Source organism: Catharus ustulatus, chromosome 1, assembly GCF_009819885.2.
Source record: "Catharus ustulatus isolate bCatUst1 chromosome 1, bCatUst1.pri.v2, whole genome shotgun sequence".
NCBI lineage: Eukaryota > Metazoa > Chordata > Aves > Passeriformes > Turdidae > Catharus > Catharus ustulatus.
In genome coordinates, this window is record NC_046221.1 from 85,979,441 (window position 1) to 85,999,426 (window position 19,986).

General features: G+C 38.1%; 1 protein-coding gene across 1 annotated transcript in view; it reads left to right on the forward strand.

The window, feature by feature from the left end:
• CTNND2 (catenin delta 2) overlaps window positions 1-19,986 on the forward strand; it is a 667,983-nt gene that overhangs the window by 394,027 nt on the left and 253,970 nt on the right. The window contains 3 exon segments of the mRNA XM_033064576.2: window positions 16,517-16,630; window positions 16,633-16,656; window positions 16,659-16,709. Of these exon segments, the coding sequence (XP_032920467.1) occupies window positions 16,517-16,630; window positions 16,633-16,656; window positions 16,659-16,709 (189 nt within the window).

Genomic DNA, 19,986 nt, shown 5'->3' on the forward strand with positions numbered 1-19,986 from the left:
CCTTTCTCCTTCTGCAAGCTTTTCACTGCATATGACATGTTGAACCCTGGTTTCCTGTTGGGGTTTGTGGCAGGACTTCTATTTGATTCGTGAGTGTTGACATGCTGGAGCATGTCAATGTGCAGTCACAAGAGCACAGAACAGCTTAAGCAACTTTGTATGAGATAATTGATGTTAATTACCACTAACATGGATTGATTCCTTTCGATTGCATGAAGATATTGGATCCATTGGATATTGTTGCCATCTTTGAAAAAGTGATCTTGTTAAGTGTTAGAGGTCTTCAGTAAACCACACTGTACTTGTATGTGTGCTAGAAGAGCTGCATTACTGTTAACTTACAGGCAAAGTGAGTCTAAATCACCCCAGAATTAAATCTCCACCTGAGACACAGGACTGAGTCTAGGTGTGATGTACCATTGTACTTTTTAGGACAGGCAAGGAAGAAAAATATTTGGATTTTTTTTTTTTTTACTTTAAGGTAATCTCTTGGACCATCTATATGATTGATCAGAACAGAAGGGACACTCAGTTGTTTCCTGTAACTAATCTGTATTTTTGCAGAATCCCTTGAGTATCTCTTTTATAGGAAAACCCAAATTGCTTCATTAATTTTAACCAAAGTAGATTTCCATAGATGTCTAATTTTTGTTTGTTTGTTTGTTTCTGGGGTTTTTTTTTGTTTGTTTGTTTGTTTTTATTAACTGGAAAAGTCCTTTATCTGCTGCCAGAGCCTTTACACATGAGAACACTGTTAATGCTCTTTTGTTCTGGTACAGACACTGCAATCTTAGGTTCATTTTTTTTCTCCTTCGACTCTTGTTTGTTTTGAGAATCTTTCAGATAAGAAAGCAAAGTGGAAGTTTTGAGTAATATCCAGCAATATTTCAGATATTAATCAGGACGTAGACTTTGGTGTCTTTCTGACACAGAATTACTTGTTTCCACCTTGCAAGCTGGAGGTTAGATGTGCTGGTGTTGGTTTGGACTTTATACAAATACACAACTCAATGTTCACTTGGTTTTTATTTGTCATTTATTTTACTTATTTCTTTAGCAGTAGTTATGTTTCTAATTGTTACAACTGGAACCTTTACAATAGTGCTCAATTTCAGCTTGGAAAAGGTATCCACAATGGGCAGCGTACAGCAAGAAAGCAGAAGGAATAAGGTGGATGACTTTGAAATATGTTATTATTGCTGTGACTTTTGCTCCTGTATCTTTCAGATTTAGATGACATGAAATTAATTTTCTCATAGGAGAGGAATAACTGACAAGAGCCAAATACAGAAGCCTCATGGACATCTTCAAGCTAATGAACTTAACGTTGGCTCCCAGTGTGAGCAAACACAAGAAATAAGTCTAAACTTGGGTCCTGTTCTTTCAATGATCACCGCCTTTCCATTTGCTTCCCATTCTTTGATAAGGGAGCTCAATGATAAGGGACATTGTTTGACTGATCCTCCTAATGACCTTTCAGAGGGGTGTTAAATCAAATAATATTGCAGTCTAAAAAACTTTTAGGCAACGAACATCAGTGTGCAGCACTGCTGAAAATGGGTTCAACTTGTATAAAACTGCAAGTATTTTAACCAAATGACTGGGAAACTGGGTAACAGTGGCTGTTTCTGGGATTTTAGGTGAATGTCACATCAGATATGTTTCTGGGGCCTACTGAGGCCTGTGCAGTTGCTTGGTAATCACACGTGTGGTTTCTGGTCTCTGGTCCTGAACTTTAGCGATGTACCTGAGATTCAATTTTAAGCATGTAAGTCACTGGAAGAAATTTCATAAGCATCAGAACATAAGCATCAAAGCAGGTTTTGAAATGTCTCTGCTTATATACCTGCTGACCAGGAGCACAAGGAGGTTAAGTTGGCAAAAAGTTAACAAAGAGTCTATGTCCCTAGCAGAAGGATGGCTTAACCAAGGAGCTGAAATTTTCCAATTTTTCTTGGCTACTGGAATGCAATGGAATGTATGAAGTCAAAGAGCAGTGTTTTGGGAACCTGACTTTGTGGAACTTAGGTTAGAGCAATGGAAATACATTAACCACTGTTGGCACTACAGTTCCTATACTTGTCTTGCTTATGCTGATCTGCATCCTGTTTAGTATGAGATTGCAGGAAGAGAATAGAGCCTCACAAATGATTACACATCCAAACTTTTGAGTCTTAAGGGTGTGCTAGTGAGGCTAAGTCTCATCCTTGCCTATTACAACCCATTTTTGCCTTCAGGTCTCAGTGGTGTCCTCATGTACGTCTTGTCCTCTTCAGTTGCCAAGAGAGTGATTCTGTGCCATAGGTCTCTGGCCTTGAACTCGTTTCTCCAGAGCAGAAGAAAGTGCTGTTGTATGGGGTAGGGAGTATAAGCAAAGACAAGGTCCCTTTCTATCAAATTTCTGACACTCAGGCTTTTGGCATCAGTGAAAATACTTATTTGTGTTGTACAGTCTAAAATGGGACAACTGTATTTGTCTTGCTTGTGTACTGGGCAAAGAAGGCACGTGTGAAAGCTGCAGTTTCCTCAGTCTCCCCTGTTGCAAGGCTTTATCCAGTAGCCTGGAAATGTTTGTCGCAAAAGTATTGATAAAAAATGACAGAAATCTTATGTTCATCATGGTATCGTGGGTATTTGAGGAAAGTAAGAACAAACTCTTCATTTTTACTGTGGTGGAAAACGTCATCCTTTCCAGTTACTGTGGCACAGAAACTGTTAGGAGTAGATGGAGTAGCTGAGATTTAGGAAGTCAGTATGCAGCTCATCAGTAACATAAGCATTCATTTGTTGGCATATCTAATTGCTTTTTGGTTGTTGTACGCACACACTCTCTTTATAGCAGTGCAGGTGCCTTTGATCAAAAGTAATTAATTATGGCAGAAAGAGTATGGCAAAATGGGCATTTGAGGAAGGCCCCCTTTAAGGCCAAAGCTTGGGTGGAGAGATTTCCCATGTCTGCCTGTGCCACATACAGAGTGCTCATAGGTGAAACCCATTACTTGTCAGTAGTAGCAGCTGCCAGAAGCTACACAGGGCCAAATTTGCTCTACAAGCAATCATGGAGGATAAATGAGGCAATTTTTCAGTAACCATAGGGTCAAATTTGAAGAACACATAGATGTAGACCTAGAAAAGAATACCTTTTGGTGTAGAAGTGGTATTGGAAAGGACAGAGAGAGATTGTCTATTGATAATGAATTCATGGAACTGTACATTATTATAAGTGGTTAGTAGCCAAAGTCACAATTTAATATGCTGAAATGAGAAGACCAAGTAATGACTAATATTACAATTATAAGGCATGGCATATGAAACTGCCAGTTGGATCACATAGATTTTTAATAAGTACATCCAGGTGCAACTTATGGTGTGTTAGTGAAGATGTTTCAACCCCGTGTCAGGGGGTTTAAGCTAATCTTTAAGCTCTCTTCTAACCGAAACCATTCTATGATGCTATAATAGAAAGGTATTATATTAGTTTGAATACCAGTCGTTTGAAATCTCATGCAATCCTCACTTTACTGAAGAAATTTTTGCATATGCTCTTCTATATTTACCTCCTCCATAGTGTATGTCTATGTCTTACCTTATGGCCCCTTATCCTCTGTCCAATCCAGGTGCAAAGCATCTCTTTTATCAGACGTGCTGCTCTCGGGCAGTAAAAGCTTTTGATCATAGGACTAAAGCTGTCCCTGGGTTTAAAGAGTGTTGCCTGAGAGGAAACCAAAGGTGGAGAGGAAGCTGTGACCCTCTGATACTAAGGCAGATTTCCTGTCACTGGAGAGCAAAATGACACCTCTCCATGGGGTCTTTCCCCCACCCTACAACTTTCCTGAGCATCCTGGTTCAGTGGGAATGCAGTCACATTTACATTTTATCACCAAAAGGTGTCATGAGCTCTTCAAAGTCCTGGGAGCGTGGTCTGTAAAGGAGGGTGAGTTGGACTCTTTCAGATATTTGTGGGGGAAAAGAAGGTACACGGGGTACAAGATGACAGCCGTTCGCATGTTTGGGCTAATATACCTTGAAGAAAGGGAGGACTGAGTGAAAGAAAATGACAGACCTGCTAATCACAGTGCTCTTTGGACATTACAACAAAAACTGATAGAAAGGATAATATAAAGACATGAAGGTAGTAAATGGTTAATGGGATAATTTGCAACATGAATTCTCCAAAAACAGATTGTGCTGGAATGGCCTGCTTACTGACCTTTTCTTAGATGATATTTGATGTCTTTCTATTTCCTGTCAGGGCTCTGAACTTGGATTTTCTGTAGTGCCACTTGGGAAATATTTAGTTAAGGTAGAGGAGGTGGATATTGTTGCAGGAGTGTAGTTGGGCAGGGACCTGGATAAAGGAACATTTTCAGTTTCTCATTTTGAAGACTGAAGTAATGGAAAGGAAGGGTACTCCTAATAAAGTTCCACAAGGAGAACTCTTTTGGCTACTTGAAAAATACTTTTTCATTTTATTATCTTGGCACAAAAACATGAAATAAGCCAAGGAATATTCCACTTCTTGATAGTGTAATATTAGGAGGTATTTTCTGAAGAGAGGAAGATAAATCCTGTGTAGAAAGGGTTTTGCACATGGGAGAGAAAGAACAGAACTGAAACTGGGGTAATAATGCACTTATTAGTTAGTTACATGTTCGGCTTCTTTGGCTGAAGAGTAGGAGGATACCTACCTGTGTGATCTGGTTGAGTACAGCATATCTCAGCCACCTTTGGAACATAGTAGAATATTTCATGGACTAATACGGCCTCACATAACAAACAAAACTGGGAGTGTTACACAGGATTAGGACTTCATCTGGAGAGCTGTACACAGCTGTGACCCTCTGTAGGCAAGAGATATTTTCTAGACAAGAGATATTTTCTAGACTTCATCTCTTCTGATCTGTCCTGCATGGATTATCAAGAAGCAACAAAGCTTGTTGTACACAGACCTGAGGTAGTGTGTTTCCTCCATTTCTTAACAGAGGAGAGGCTGCTAGATTACATAGCTTCACATAGTAAACAGAGGTGTTTTGTTAAGGGTGCTGAATCCTAGTAAGAATAATTCATTTGATGAAGGATTTACTTGCTTTGAAAAAAGACAGGATTAGATGAATCCCTGGCATCTTTTAGGATAGTTCATCCCTGCCCATAGTGACAAGGGTGTTTGGAGCCATATGATTTTTAAGGTTCATTCCAATCCAAGTTTTCTTTCTGTATTTCTTTAATTCATCTGACCAAGGAGGGAGTGAGAGGTAAAGGTACCTTCTGAATGCCTTTTCATCATCAGCCTTTGATTTTAGGGCTTTGACTAATCAACCATGATGTGTTTGACTGGAGCATCTTTGTCAGCTAGGGCTCCTCCATTTTCCCTCAAGAGATTTGAACCTGATAGCCCTAGCAAGTCCAGTGACCCCCCCAGCCATGATTGCCCTTTTTCTGGTCTCTGACCGAACTTCAAAATTTTCAAGGTTTATTCATAGAAATGTTGCGTTTCTTTCTGTCTGAAATTGTAGTTCCTGCGTAGCTCATGTCATCCTTGTCTCTGTTGCATCTTGAGGTGCCTTTTTCAAGAATCAGCTAATGCTGAACATAACTGAGCATCTCCATCAAAGTGATCTAGTTTGTGTTCTGCCATGCTTAAGATCCTACTTTGTGAATCCAGGAATTCAAGAATTAACTGTCTTAGCTGAAAAACGTATTCTCTGAAGTTTATCCAGGTTGTGATTGCATGTCACTGCTTTTTTCTATCTGCAATAGATTTTTGACCGCTTTTGGAAAATCAGGCAAAACTTGATGCACATGTCTTCAGCCAGCCATATGGCCATGGTATTATTGCCTTCATAGGCAGGGCAGCCATTTGACATGCAAATAGTGTCACTTTGCATTTATGAATAACCAGGAACTAATTGTGTGACACTTCAGAATGCCTCAAGTGCTTGTCACCTTTGGACTACAGGAATCTCATTCTTCTAATTGAAATTACTGTTGAAACTGTTAAAGCCATTCTTGAAGCTGAACACTTCCAGTAGTTTATTGCAAACTGCTGTGAACACATTTCTTTTATTCCTTGTCTTAGATCTGTTTTCCTTTTGCCAGCGACCTTTTTTCACCATTTGTCTCCTGCAGTATTTGTCACGACCATTTCATTTTAGTATGGACTCTTCTGGAGTGACAACACTCTTTCAGCCTAAGGTCCTTTTCTGGCCATGCTTTTCAGAAATAATCTGAATTTGTGAGGTTAGTTACAAAGTCTGTTTTGCTGTGTTTGTTTCTTCTCTTCCTTCTTTTTTTTTTTTTCTTACAAAAAGTTTCTGCTAAAAAGAATCTATAGCCATCCATTTCCTCCTTGGCTTGTTGCTTATCGTGGAAGGTTTTACATAAGGTATTTTTCTCAGTTTTTGGAAGTTGGATGGTAAATGCATGAAATTGAGTGCTTATTGTATTAGTAAGAATAATGAATTAGAAGAGAATTTTATTTTATGGGTTACAATTATTATTTCAGCATAAATTTTAAATCCTTGAGCCACTCATGTCATGGTGTTAACAGTATTCCTTTTCTTTGTCTCTACATTCAGCATTTCTTTTATTTAGGGCATCCCTGTTAGAATTGCTTTAGATTATAATGATTTTAGTAATAGGAGATTATTTTAGGTTTTCTAGCAGAGGTCTCAATAGGTACATAATGGAAACAACCTAAAACCAGCTTGAATAATGGTACAATAATCTTTTGAACATAATTGCGAAAGTGGGTAATTGTTAGTCTAAACTTCTTTGCAGGCATAACTGAATTTTTTACTTAGATTGCATTCAAATTAATTACATATACATTTAATAAAATGTCCATGTTTTAACTCCCATATTTTAAATGCAACGAGTCTCAAATGGATAATGAAAACTTGAGGAGTAATAGAGTGTGTCACAGAATATCCAGAGATATCTTCCCTTTCTTGAATTTTGCATTGAGAAAAAGGCAAAGATAATGAACTCCATTTTTTTTGTTCTGGAATGTCACATACTTATACCTCATGTCCTGGTGAAGTCTAGAAGCCAGGGACTGCAAGTAAGTGCTCACTGAGGAGGAGAAAGCCTCTGGGAGAAGAAAGCGTTTACCATTCTATCAAAGATGACCTTAGATGAAGGAACAAATACTACCAGTGCTTTTCTCTAGTCTCTTAATGAAAGATGCGTTTGAGTGCTAAGAGTTACAAATAAAAATTTCCAAAAATTAATATTTTTCACATTTCTAATAATGTGCAATCTTCTTGTAAAAGGAATTACAAAAGATAAGTTGCCAACAGTTTCCTGTGAGCAAACCCCACCTGCAATGTCTGAGATTTTAGCTGTGTCTGTCAGAAACTGGGACAGGTTTTCAAAACAAGAATATTCGTAATAAGTTAATACTTTTTAAAAGGTGTATTGTGATCCAAATTCATTAGAAATATATTTGCCTTTTCCCTATTCGCAGGAAAACCACCTCTTGAAACTGTGAACTTCTAGGAGCACCAGTACAATTACATAAAGAATTCAGGTTGTCCAGCAGAATCCAGTTGAGGAATACTGTAGTTGGGCAGACATTTCATTATGCAATTGAATTTTGTTTTCTGGTGTTACCTTTCCCACAGTGTTGCACAGTGACTGTTTTTTTTCATTTTCACTGGTCCACAAAGCACCTTCCTTAACAAATTCTCTGTGAAAATCTTGAAATTTTCACTTCCAGTTGGATTTAAGCTCTAGATATTCTTTCTGTTCTCTGTGCAGGGAGGAGTTGATGTGGAAAGTTTTTCCCCTTCCCCCTATACCAGGGCTGCTGTGAGAACATGCTCTGTTTTAAGGTTGACTGAGCTGATGCTCAGTTTGGGGCAAGGATGCAGAACTGCTGGGTTTTTTAGCTGCTGTGCTTTTCCACAGTGTTAAGCACGATCAGAAAGTTAAATTTTCACCAGCAGGCATTAGTGCAATAGTGCCTGATTTGTTTTGCTGCAGGCAGCAGTACTTTTAAACAAATCACTCATGCTGCTGGAAGTGGTCCCTAGCCCTATAAAGACCTTTGGGGTTTTGGATGTTTAGCCTATACTGCTGCTTAACCAGCAGAAGTTTGGCCTCCAAGTTTGCTTAGGTACAGCCTTGTGAAAAAGGAAGACAGCCTTGGGGAATTAAGGATGTGCTGTTACTTCTCTTTGGTTTGCAATCCTCATGAGTGCAGCATTCATTGTGAGGTTTCACAGACTATCCCATAGAGGGTTTTTTCCTGCATATTTTCTTTTGGGGCATGTCTCATCAAGTGCACCAATATTTAATTCCTTTACTTGCTGAGTTGAATGTATTGCCACAATCCCTGCATCAGCACAGAGTCCATGGTGCATCACAAACTATTAGTGTTTAGAATCAGAAATAATAAATTTTTATCTTTTCTAAGATCAAGATAAGCAAAACTTCAAAGATCTCTGCTGCTACAAAGACCTAATGTTGTTTTCAGTTGTTGTGTAGCTGTGGTGAACTATCCAAACAGCTTATGCAGAGCTACTTGGCCGTGTTGCTTAGTAACATCATCGTGTTGCTGAGGCAGTCATCCCTCGCTCAAAGTGGGTATCGAGCAGGAAAGTTAGGAGCAGTGATTTGTATAACCAGGTAGTAGCATCTCTTCCCATTTGTGCATGGGACTTCTTTTCCCTGGTCTTGTAAAGTTGTCAGAGTTGAGAGGCATGGAAGAGGCAGAACTTAAGAGAGTAGTGAAAAAACCCAAACAAACACAAAGTAACACCCAGTATGATCATTTGCTAAATGCTTTATTTTTTTTTTTTTACTTCCTTCCTGAAGGCAAGTTGTTGATATATGGTAGTGGTTGCTTTGGGGCAGTTTGTTTTTAGTTTTTTCTTCATTGACAGTACCCTAGATGAGAAATGAAATAGGAATTATCTCCCGGAACTTGTCTGTCACATTTAATCTGCTATTTCTTCCTGGCTATATTTGCTTCTTATATCTTCGCTCTCAGTCAAACTTTTCCACTAGCAATTTATTTTTGATAAAATGCTTTAAGCAGGTGAATGCTTTTCAACAGAACGATGGCAGTAGCAGAAAGAAGAAAATGCTTGGGATAAGGTACAAATTTATAGTGTGTTTTTTCTGTTTTCCTGGATGCTTAGAATTGTAACAACTGATACAATACTTTGCAGTAAAGTCAGATTGCAAGACTAAAATCACAGACCATTTAAAAATATTTTTACCTTTATTTTTTTCTTTTAAATGTGCTGAGAAATGTAATGGATGCCAATAGCTGGTTAAAAGCTAGTTTAAATGGGATAAAAGTTATGTAGGTACTTCTTAAAAGACCTAATAAGCTTTATTGAATGATTTTTAAAGTTTATTCCCCTGTTTATTACACTCTTGAAAGTGTACTCCCTTTCCCCCCCCTTCCTTTCTCTGTTTTTAGCACTGATGTGAAAACTGCTGGCCCTAGTTTAGATGCTGGCTTTGCAGTATTCCTTAAGCAGCCAAAGCCAATCTGTTTTGAGGAGACTTTCCTAAGATACTTAATCTGGTTAATGGACAAATTATGTCTGAGAAATTCCACAGTGTGAGCTGAATGTGGCAGTAACCTGACAGTGACACTGCTAATAGGTTTGACAGTGCAGTGAGAGTTTGCAAGAAACACACCAGACATGCATCGTATTGTGCTTCAATCTTTTAAGTAGAAAACCTGAGGAAAAGCCGTCTAAGATACTCACAGGTGAGGCAAGGCTGTTCTCTCTGTTCTGGGGACTTGAATGTTGGGGCACAGACTTCTTTTGTTTGGTGGAGAGCTCCTATAGTGTAGGCTGAGGGTGCCAAAGTAGCATATCCATGGGGATTTTTTCTGATCCAGAGTTTGATATCAGTTGAAAGATGTCATGAGTCAATTCACTGAGGGCATTATTTCTTTCTGTATCTGTAAAAATAGTCCCGAGTCATAGACACAATGATGTAGTAAGAATAGAAAAAGTGTAAAGACAGAAATTAGTTTTAATTCTGAGCTTTCATTAGTTAATCTTTCATTCTAGTATTTCAGGAAAGAAAAAATTGATACATGTATGTTTGTGTGTATGTAAAATCTAAACAGGTAAGAATCCTGTGGTTAAAAAAACCTAAATCCAGTTAAAAAGAGTTCACTCTGGACTGTGTACTGATTCTAGTGGCTGCAGATCTTTGGTGTGCTAGGGGTCCAAGCTGATGTACCAAGGTGTGCATTAGCTGATACTGCCATATGGCCTGTCATGTCTTACTGGTTAATTTAACCATCTGTCATGTCTTAACAATTTATATTTACTTTCAGTAGTCGGGTTAGAAGTGTTTTCTTCTCTTTGGTACAGTTATTTTCATCACACAGTGTTGTTACATTCCCCTTATCTGAGTTTTATTAGTTTTATTTATAGCTGTATTATTTGTAGTTCGTATTTTCTTTGATGTTATGACTAGAAGATGAGTACATTCAGGCAGGCGTTTTGGAGATGTTTCTGCATAAATTTCTGGCACAAAACAAAGTCAGTATCAAAACTTGAGCTGTGAATGTTTGACTCTACTTCTCCTCCTGTTCACTTGTAATTCTGCACTTGTGTTCACATCAATTTCTTTACTATGTAAATTGAAACAGGTTAGTATCTGTAAAACAGTTTTCATTACATATTGGTTCAGAGTAAAAATACCACTCTTCATATGCTCTTTCTCATATGTTGCTTTTTCAGAATTGTAGTGAAGCTATGACCTGATCTACTGCATGTATGTATGTTTTTAATAAGTAGCATTATTATTTTGGTACTTCTTAATTAATAATAGCATTTCTGAACAAGCATCTAAGAGAAAAGTCAAAAAGGGTTTTCAGACATGATGTGCTGTTTAAATCAAAAAGTTCTTTCAGTCCTCTGAAAAGCATGCAACATATCAAAGCCACAAAATTCCTATGATTCTCTTTCAGATTCTGTGCCTGTGGGCCCTTATCACAATGATGGGCTTATTGCAATTTTACCACAGTCTAGAGTCAGTTGTTGTTTGCTTTTTAAAAAAAACCTTGTAGTCTAAGCAACATTGTCATTATATGTAAAATTAAGAATTGATGTAACCAGCTGTGGATCTTTACTCTTCCTTGTCAGAAAGATGCATCTTCTAGGTGGGAAGTGTTGTAGGGTGTTCAGTCTGTTTCGATACTTAGAGGCTCAAGTAGCCAAAGGTCTGCTGTGTGTTGAAAGGTGTGGGGTTGCAACAAAGTTAAATAAATTAAATTAATGTATTTGTTACCATGTAAGTGACAAGGGGTAATGCAGTGGTTGTTGACCTTCAGCTGGTGTCCCACTAATGATGTTTCTCCCTCATATAGATAAGACAATTGTTTGACGGGACTCTTGATCAATGTATGTCATGATCACGGATTTCTGAATGAGGACTGAATGGTTTATCTGGTCAAATCTGAATGAGTTTTTTAACACTGAGATTATCACTTGCATATTTTGTGTTTCCAAGGTGCTCTTAAATCCTGGACAGGAGGACAGTCCCACATTCTCTTGCTATTAGAGATGTTTAGAGAGTATCATGAATTTGCAGGGCTTCTTAAAACTGCAGCAAGGCAGGGTGACAGGTTATAAAGGCATTCAAAAGGGGCACAAATAAAAACTGGCCAAGATTTTTTAAAGCATATGCAAATGCCCATGGTCCGTTAATTTCAGTAATTTTGATGTCTTTAGTTTCTTGCAATGACAAATGCCAATATATTGGTTTACTTTATTGACCTAAACTGTCAGATCAGCAGTGTCATTCAAACGTGTCTGTTATGTTTATTTTCTTGACAGCCTGCACCAGCTCTGAACAGCAATTAGGGATTATTTTGCGTGTTTCTCTCATTTTACACTTGTCTGATTACAGTATTTATCTTCCTGTGGGAAGTGAGACTTGGTCAAAAAAGAACATTTTCCTAGGAAACAACTATTTCCCTATGCTACTGAGGAAGGTATCTAACTAATGTGGAAAAAATTAGCTAGTAAGGTGCACATTTTTCAAGTGTAAAGAGTGGAGATCGACTTTTTGATCCAATTTAGTAGGACTGCACTTTTCATGTGTTCTTTCTATTGTCCCTCTTGAATGTGGGAAGAGAGGAAATATCACATGCAGGAATGTGTATTTTAATCTGGACGGTTCTAGGTTATCATTGTTGCCCTAATCTAGTTCACCTGTTGGGGGCTCATGTGAAACCCTGGTGGAACCTGGCCACAGATGACCTCTAAAAGCTCCACAGTGATGTAGAAGGAGGGGCATTCTGGATGCTTTCAGATTTCAGTCTTGGAGGCTTCAGAAGAAAGACAGGACTCTCCTTACTACATAAACTTACAGTATATTATCTATATATACTTACACTATATAAAACTATATGATTTTGTTCATACAGATAATCAGTTTCTGTTCTAAAAAAAAAATTGAACTTTGTTTTTATTTGATGGCTCACAGCTATTTTAGAGCTGTATAGTCTATGTAACTTCTGCTGTGATGCATCTCTGGCACTGCAATCTAATAATTTCTCAGTCTTTTGTCGAACAAGATTGGACTCTTGGAGTAATGGATAATTAATGTGATTTTTTTTTTAACCCCTAAATAATAGTTTAGTTCTTCTCAATGGTTTTGGATTGGTTTGGTTTGAGTTTTTTTAATGAATCTACTACCCCACTTCTTCACCGTCATGATCCTGAGAGTTATGGATGTGCTCTGGTGCTGGATAAATCTTCTGTAAATAATGACTAGCAGGACTGAAAGTTTAATAATGAGTTTTCTTTGAACTTGAGCATAGACCTGTCTGTGACCGGGGGTGATGCCTGATTACCCCTCTGAAGGAAAAATAGCATTGCTGTCAGGGTGGGCTGGCCAGGGAGTAGGGCTGAGTCCATTTTCAGAATACGTAGAAGAAAGGTGTGGTCTTGATGCACATCTCTGCTTTGATTTCAGGCAACCCAGAGAGATGCAGTGCTATTAGTGCGGTGAAGGGGATGGCAGCAGGTTAAGGACAGGGTTTGGCAAGTGCAGTTTGGGGTGAGCCATGCATTCATGATGCCTCTAGCCTTAGAGAAACCACTTCTGAGGGCATTGAGCCTCCTTAATGTGAGACTGCTCGTGGGCCTTGGTGATCTTGTGTTTTATTGCTTTCTAGTAGTGCATTGGTTGCTGCTTTTCCATTCTGACCTGGCTGCTTTTCCAGCCTCTGTGAGCTTCAAACTGCATTAATGCAAGTGATTTTGAAGGCACTGGTACAGATCAGCTTGCAGCGTTGAGTAGGAAAGGATGTAGCTGCTGGCTACTAACCTGGGATACAGGCAGGAAACCTGTTACACCTGACATCAGTTCTTTGAGCTCATGGTTTTTGTTCTCATGAGTCTCATCAACTGTCTCTCCAGTGCCTTCCAAAGCAACAGAATATGGTGGAGAATTGAGTGTTTAATGAGGTGGGATTCAGTTGTCTGAAACCCCCAAGTTATCTGTGTAACCTTTCCTGGATGTAACTCTTGGTATAACACCTACAAGTTTGTTGATTTTAATATTTAAATAAAATATGCAATAAAACCCCATTGCTTCTCACTTCAGACTTGAATAAATTAATATGTATAAAAACCTCTAAGAGCAACTGAAAAGAAATTTTAAATCAACTTGCTGTTGTAGTTTTTTAAATACCAACTTAATAGAAACATTAAAAGTTATGATGATATGACATCTTTTTATAAATCTTCTGATTTTTTGTCTTTATAACTATATTTAAGAACCTTGAAGGGTGGTAGTATTTTGTGTATAAAAATTGATATCTGATAATTTGGAAATAATGTAATAAAATGCATATAGAAAAGTATCATTTTTGCTTGAAGCTAAAGGTGTTTAAGAGACATGCTTTTAAAATGGCCTCAATTTGGGAGTGGTTCAGTTTCTAAAATGAAGATATTTTAATTACCTGCTGAAATCTTCATTTTCTTGAAATGTTAGGGGCATAGTGGCAGTTACTCCCTGATAGGGTTTTAACTCTTGAACTTCCTGAGAGGTGATGTTCAGTCATAATGTCATTGCTCAGATGCCTTGTTTTTGATTGTCGCTTAATTGTATTCAGTCAAATCAGGTTGGTTAAATGTTTTGGTCAATAATTTTCTTTGGTTATACATGTGCTTACTGTTTAGTACAGTAGTTGAAGTCTGAATTACGTGTGAAATTTGCAAATATATCTCTGTTCAGTATTAACATAATAAACTAATATTAAGCTTCTATTTAGACTAGTAACAGGACTTGCAAATGCAGAACTATTGGTAGAGTATGAAGGAGGTTGAATTAAACCCACTTCACCAGAAGATTACCATAACAGTTTGGAAACATGCTGATATATGGGTTATACTGCTACTGAGTTCAATGGGTAAATTTTTTGGTTGCTGGAAACTGGATTAGGAAGAAATTCTATTGTTCAAGAAGCACTGTTAACTTGTATGCGGACAAAAGAATTGTAGTGCTTCTAGAATGGGTTGTAATTCTTTATTTTGTAGCAATTCTGGTTTGTTGATATACTCTTAAATGTCTGAAATGTTCTCCTCAATTTTTCTGTATTTTTTCCTATGAATACATATTGAATCAAATATGCATTGAAAATTGGACATAATCAAAACAGGCTGTTTTTCAGGCCACTCTGAAGGATACTAGACCTTGGTGGGAGCAGTTCAGCTGTTCTGAAAATCAATCTCAAGGGTGCAGGGCTAAAGAGCACTTTGAAAATGTAGACCATGAAGAACTTAATTCTGTAATAGAAATACCAACTTTCTGGATAATTACTGCAGTTAGAGATAAAATATGTCTTTGGGATTCTTTGCAGACTTTCTAGTAAGGGGTGCAACAGAGTAACTTTCAGCAGTGTGCTAATGGCAAGCCAGACTGAAAAATGTTTGAAGGGAAAAATATTCAAATAGGACATTCCACTAAAAACATGCATGAATGTTGAAAAATTCAGAAGAAAACACGTATGAGGCACAAGGTGATTAGAATAAGGAAAGGGAATAAATTATTCTTTCCTCCAGACGATTTGTATTAAAGTTTAAGTAATGTTGTGTCAGTGTATATTTCTCATTTCTCTCCTATGTTACTTTATATCTGTACTTTGCATTTGAAAAGTGTTTAGTGTCTGTTTATGCAACAAAACCACTGCCAACACAATGATTGTGGAAGAGGCTTTCAGCAGGAATGACTACACCCATGATCTGAGCAGTACAATCTCAGCCAGCAGAACATCACCTACATCCAGGATTTCAGTCTCACAGAAGTAGCAGCAAGGGCCATTATAGTTGTATCTTTGATTCCTTTTCTAAACACTTAATAGCATGTTACCACGTTATAGTGGTACAGACCTGACATTTCCCAAATTACACTTGCATACTTATTACCTACTTTATTTCATTCTTATCTTTAAAATGTGCAGTGTTTGTATGGCATCCCTATAACTCTCCTTGCCAATCTTGATAACAAACCACAGAGCTGAAGTACCTAAGTGGCAAAAGGATTGAAGTGACAACTTCAATCTCAGCTGGAAATATGTCTCTTTTTTAAATGTTCTAATATAATCTATTTTTCAGAGTAGAATAAGAAAATGTTTCAATAAAATCACATTGATCTTGTTATTTACCAATAAAAAAGAAATAAACTGTATTCTTGAAATAATTTTTTCAGGAGACATGTTTAATTTATTCGTTCTCAGAGGATATTTAAGTTGTAGAAAGTCTTAGCAACTTGATTCTTTTTCAAAGTGTCGAAGACAAAATGTTGATAAGGCACAACCATTCTATTGCACTTTTGTGAAGCATTTGAAAGATCAGCCTTCATGTAAAACTACATCCATTCATCAACTCCAGCATATTTCATTTGTAGATCATCAGATATAGGCATAACAGGTGAAACTCATTCTGACTCTTGCTGCTTTTTTTTCCCCAACCCTCCTACCTCCCCCAATCCTGGACCCGTTTAGTTGAGGGCATTCCTGGGTTGCACTGTTTTGCCTTTTCTTGTTTGTTTGGGTTAGGTTGGTTTTTTTTGTTGTTTTGTTTTGCTTTTGGTTTGGAATTTATTTTGGGGTGTGAGGGGACTTGTTTGGGTGTAGTTTGGTTTTGGGATTTTTTTTTTGGTTTTTGAGGGGGAGAGTTGGGTTTTTTTTTCGTTTTTGAGAGGAGGTGGTGGGTTCTTTGGTCTTTGCTTAAGAAGAGGTGATCATCGTGATATCTATCTCTCCAAAATATGTAGCTTCTTTAGAAGTGGGATTTTGGTGTAGATGCAGGCAACTGGATGATGCGGCTAAAGTGGTTAACTGGAGCCATAGCTGCCCTTGTTTGCTATTTCTATTTGTATGTTGAAAACACCTACTACTTAATTTTGTTTGGGGATTTTTTTGTGTGTGTCAGTGCTACTTTCAATTAAAATTTCAATAGTCAGATCCTGTTTTTTGTCTCTTGTTTTCTCCCTCTTAAAACGTCTCTTATAAATCTGTTTGCAGCTGGGTCTCGGGCATCTTACAGCAGCCAGCACAGCCACCTTGGCTCCGAGTTAAGGGCACTGCAGTCTCCAGAACACCATATAGATCCTATTTACGAAGACAGAGTTTATCAGAAACCCCTATGAGGAGTCTCAGCCAGAGTCAGGGGACCCTCTGCAACCAGCACACACAGGCACATATCGCACTAGTACAGGTAGGTGATGTAACCTGCATGATTGTCTTTCTATGAGATATGTAACTTACTCTCTGCTACTAACTCTTCTCTTCCTCATGTGCTTAACCAAATGTATTCTGTGCATGCCAGTCAAATAAATATCTTTTGCAGATGGCAACTGAGCCCCAAATACATGCACAAAAGGGAGAAATACTTAATGTTGTGCCATATGTACGGTAGGTTAAGCTAATTTGGGGAGAGAGCTTACTCATAAGGAGAGAGAAAATGCTTCTATTAATCTAGTGTATTGCCTTGGAGAAAGATCTGTCGTCTCTGAAGAAATTGCTAGGATTTTTTTTTGCTTACAAAGGTATTTTTTTGTTGCAAATGGACTGCAAAGTTCCTGCCACATGAAGCTAAGTGATTGTTCACTTGCTTTCAAAGTAAATCATAAGTAAATGTTCTTCCTCTGTCCCACAGAGGTATGCTTTGGTATAGATACACAGACATAAAATTGAACTATAACATAGGGAAAAGCTGTTAGCATCACTGGTTTATCCATAAATAATAATGATTGTCCCTAAAATGCATTGGTGTGCAAGTCCTACTTGCATAATGTCCTCTCAACCAAATGAAATACAGCTGTATGTTGGAACCCACAAATAGATCAAAAATCAACAGGGATATTTATGGTATTTAATGCACAAAATAATTGGAGTATATAAATGCTACAGCCAAAATAGCCTAAAGCAGATGTAGAAGAAACTTGCCTTAGGAATTATAAGTATTTCTGGTGTTTCATCATTACTATGTTGATCAAGAGGGAAGATTGTGTCCATTTTCACATCACTCCCTATTTTGATCAAGGGAAAAGTTAAATGCACTTTTCAGAGCAAGATACTTTACTTTCTTTTAAAAATATGGTTTTTAAACTTGTTTAAGAAACCCATTTCTCTAAGAGAAAAGCTGGCAGTTTTGCTTTTCCTACTGCCTTATGCAAGTTTGGACGTTCAGAATACAAGAGAAAATCTTAAAAAGGAAATTTAACCAGAGAATTATCTAGCAAAATATCTGTAACAGCTTTATGCTTTTTGAAGAGCACCACTGCACTATATCTCTTCTGTTAAAGAAACTACACAGTCTTATGTTTTGTATAGTCACACATGTATATGAAGAAAAATTACTATTCTTTGCGTGAAAGGGGACAAAACTCCTGCTACGTCAGTGAACAGTGGAGGCAGTGATAGCGATTGAGGGTTTCTTCTTTTGCTTGCAAAATATCCCTTGGTTGTCTGTGCTGAAGTGGCAGGCTGTCTTGTGACTGTACTGTCAACACACCTCCGTAAGGAAGGAAAACCTGGTCAATATAGATAACAATTACAGTGAATTAAACTGGCACATGGGATGTTAGTTGGTTACACATGAAGATGGATTTAGAAGGAAGGAGAAAAAAATTTAAAAAGCCACAGTTATATGGGTAGCAGAAACATGCCCTCTGAAGGTGAGGTTTTGTATCCCACTTGGGATGCAGATATGAACGTTGCTGCAGGGCTCACTCTGAAGCAAGACCCCATCAGTCCAGTTTTGTGTTGGGTTGATACTCCCTTAGCCTTCCTCCCTGCACCCCTATCATCAGGGTCAGGGAAAATGAAAGCAGATGGATGTGTGCCAGGCCAATCACTCTGTTGCTGTGTTGGTAGCTGTCAGCTGCAGATGCTGTCAGCCTTTCACACAGCCAGGCTGAAGAGCTGTCAGTGCTCAGAGAGAATTTTGAGCTGGATTGGATCAACTCTCAGACTCCTGCCTCTAGCACAAATACCAATAGGAACATATCCTTTCTGATAGAAAACCATACAATTTTTTTTCAAATTAACAAAAAGGAGGGAAAGAAGTTCAAGTGTACATACCTTTTTCCTTTATTGGCTTTTCTTCAGTATATGATTGTTTTATTTTTAATTTTTTTTTAAATTTTAGGACTAGATTGCTGTTTGATGTAAGATATGAGGAATGTAGATTACTGTATACTCCATGAAGATAACGTGCCAAGGCCATCATGGACCTGTATATTCTGTGTGCATGAGTCATGGCAGAGTGGGGAGCTTTTTTTTTCTTGTTGGGTTTTTTTAGTTATGTTGTATTTTGTGGGGTTTGAGGGGTTTTATGGGGTTTTTGTTTGTTTTGTTTGTTTGATTTTAAATCACATTATTCCTGAATTTGAAAATTTCACTTATTTTGGAAAAGTAACCAAGAATGGTTACATACCATAGACATCATCTCTTTCTCTTTTGTGAGTTCTTAAATACATATTACATTTAAGAATGTTTCCACAACTGAGGATAAAGTGCCCTCAAGAGTTTTTCATCTTCTAGGTGAATGAACCTTCAGGAAGCAAAATTCAATAAGCTAAAATTTCTCTATAGGGTGAATTAAATTAAGTTTGTTCTATATACTCACTGTTTTGGGGATGATGTTTTGGGTTTTAACTTTAGTATTTTCTTTGTATTTCACTTGAGAAGGAAATGCATGATTATAGTTCTGCACTGCATACTACAGAAGGTAGAAAACATGTCTGAACATCTCCCCCAATAGCTTTAGATAGGATGAATTCTTCATAGAATCACAGAATGGTTTGTGTAGGAAGGGACCTTAAAGATTATCACATTTAATCTTCCCTGTCACTGGCAGGAAACTTTTTACTAGACCAGATTCCTCAGATCCATATGCAGCCTGGTCTTGAGTACTTTCAGGGATGAGGAGTCCACAGCTTCTCTGGGCAACTTGTTCCAGTGCCTTACTAACTTCACAGTAAAGAATTTCTTCCTGGTATCTTATCTAAACCTATCCTCCTTAAGTTTAAGTCCATTCCCCTTGTCCTATCACTTAGTGCTCTTTCAAAAAGTCACTGTCCAGCTCTTGTAGGCCCTCTTCAGGTACTGAAGGGGGCTCTAGCTTCTCCCTGGAGCCTTCTTTTCCAGGCTGAGCAGCCCTAATTCTCAGCCTATCTTCACAGGAGAGGTGCTCCAGCCCTCTGGTCATCTTGGTGGCTTCCTCTGGATTTGCTCTAACAGTTCCCTGTCCTTCCTGTGCAGAGGATCTCAGAGCTGGAAGCAGCACAGCAGGTGGGGTATCCCCAGAGCAGAGGGGCAGAATCCCCTCCGTGGCCATACTGCTTTGGATGCTGCCCAGGACATGGCTGGATTTCTGGACCGCTAGCAAATATTGCCAGGTCATGTTGAGCTTTTCATCCACAAACACTCCCAAAATTCTCTCCCCAGTTCTAGTCTTGTTCCATTCTCCAACCAGCCTGTACCTGTGG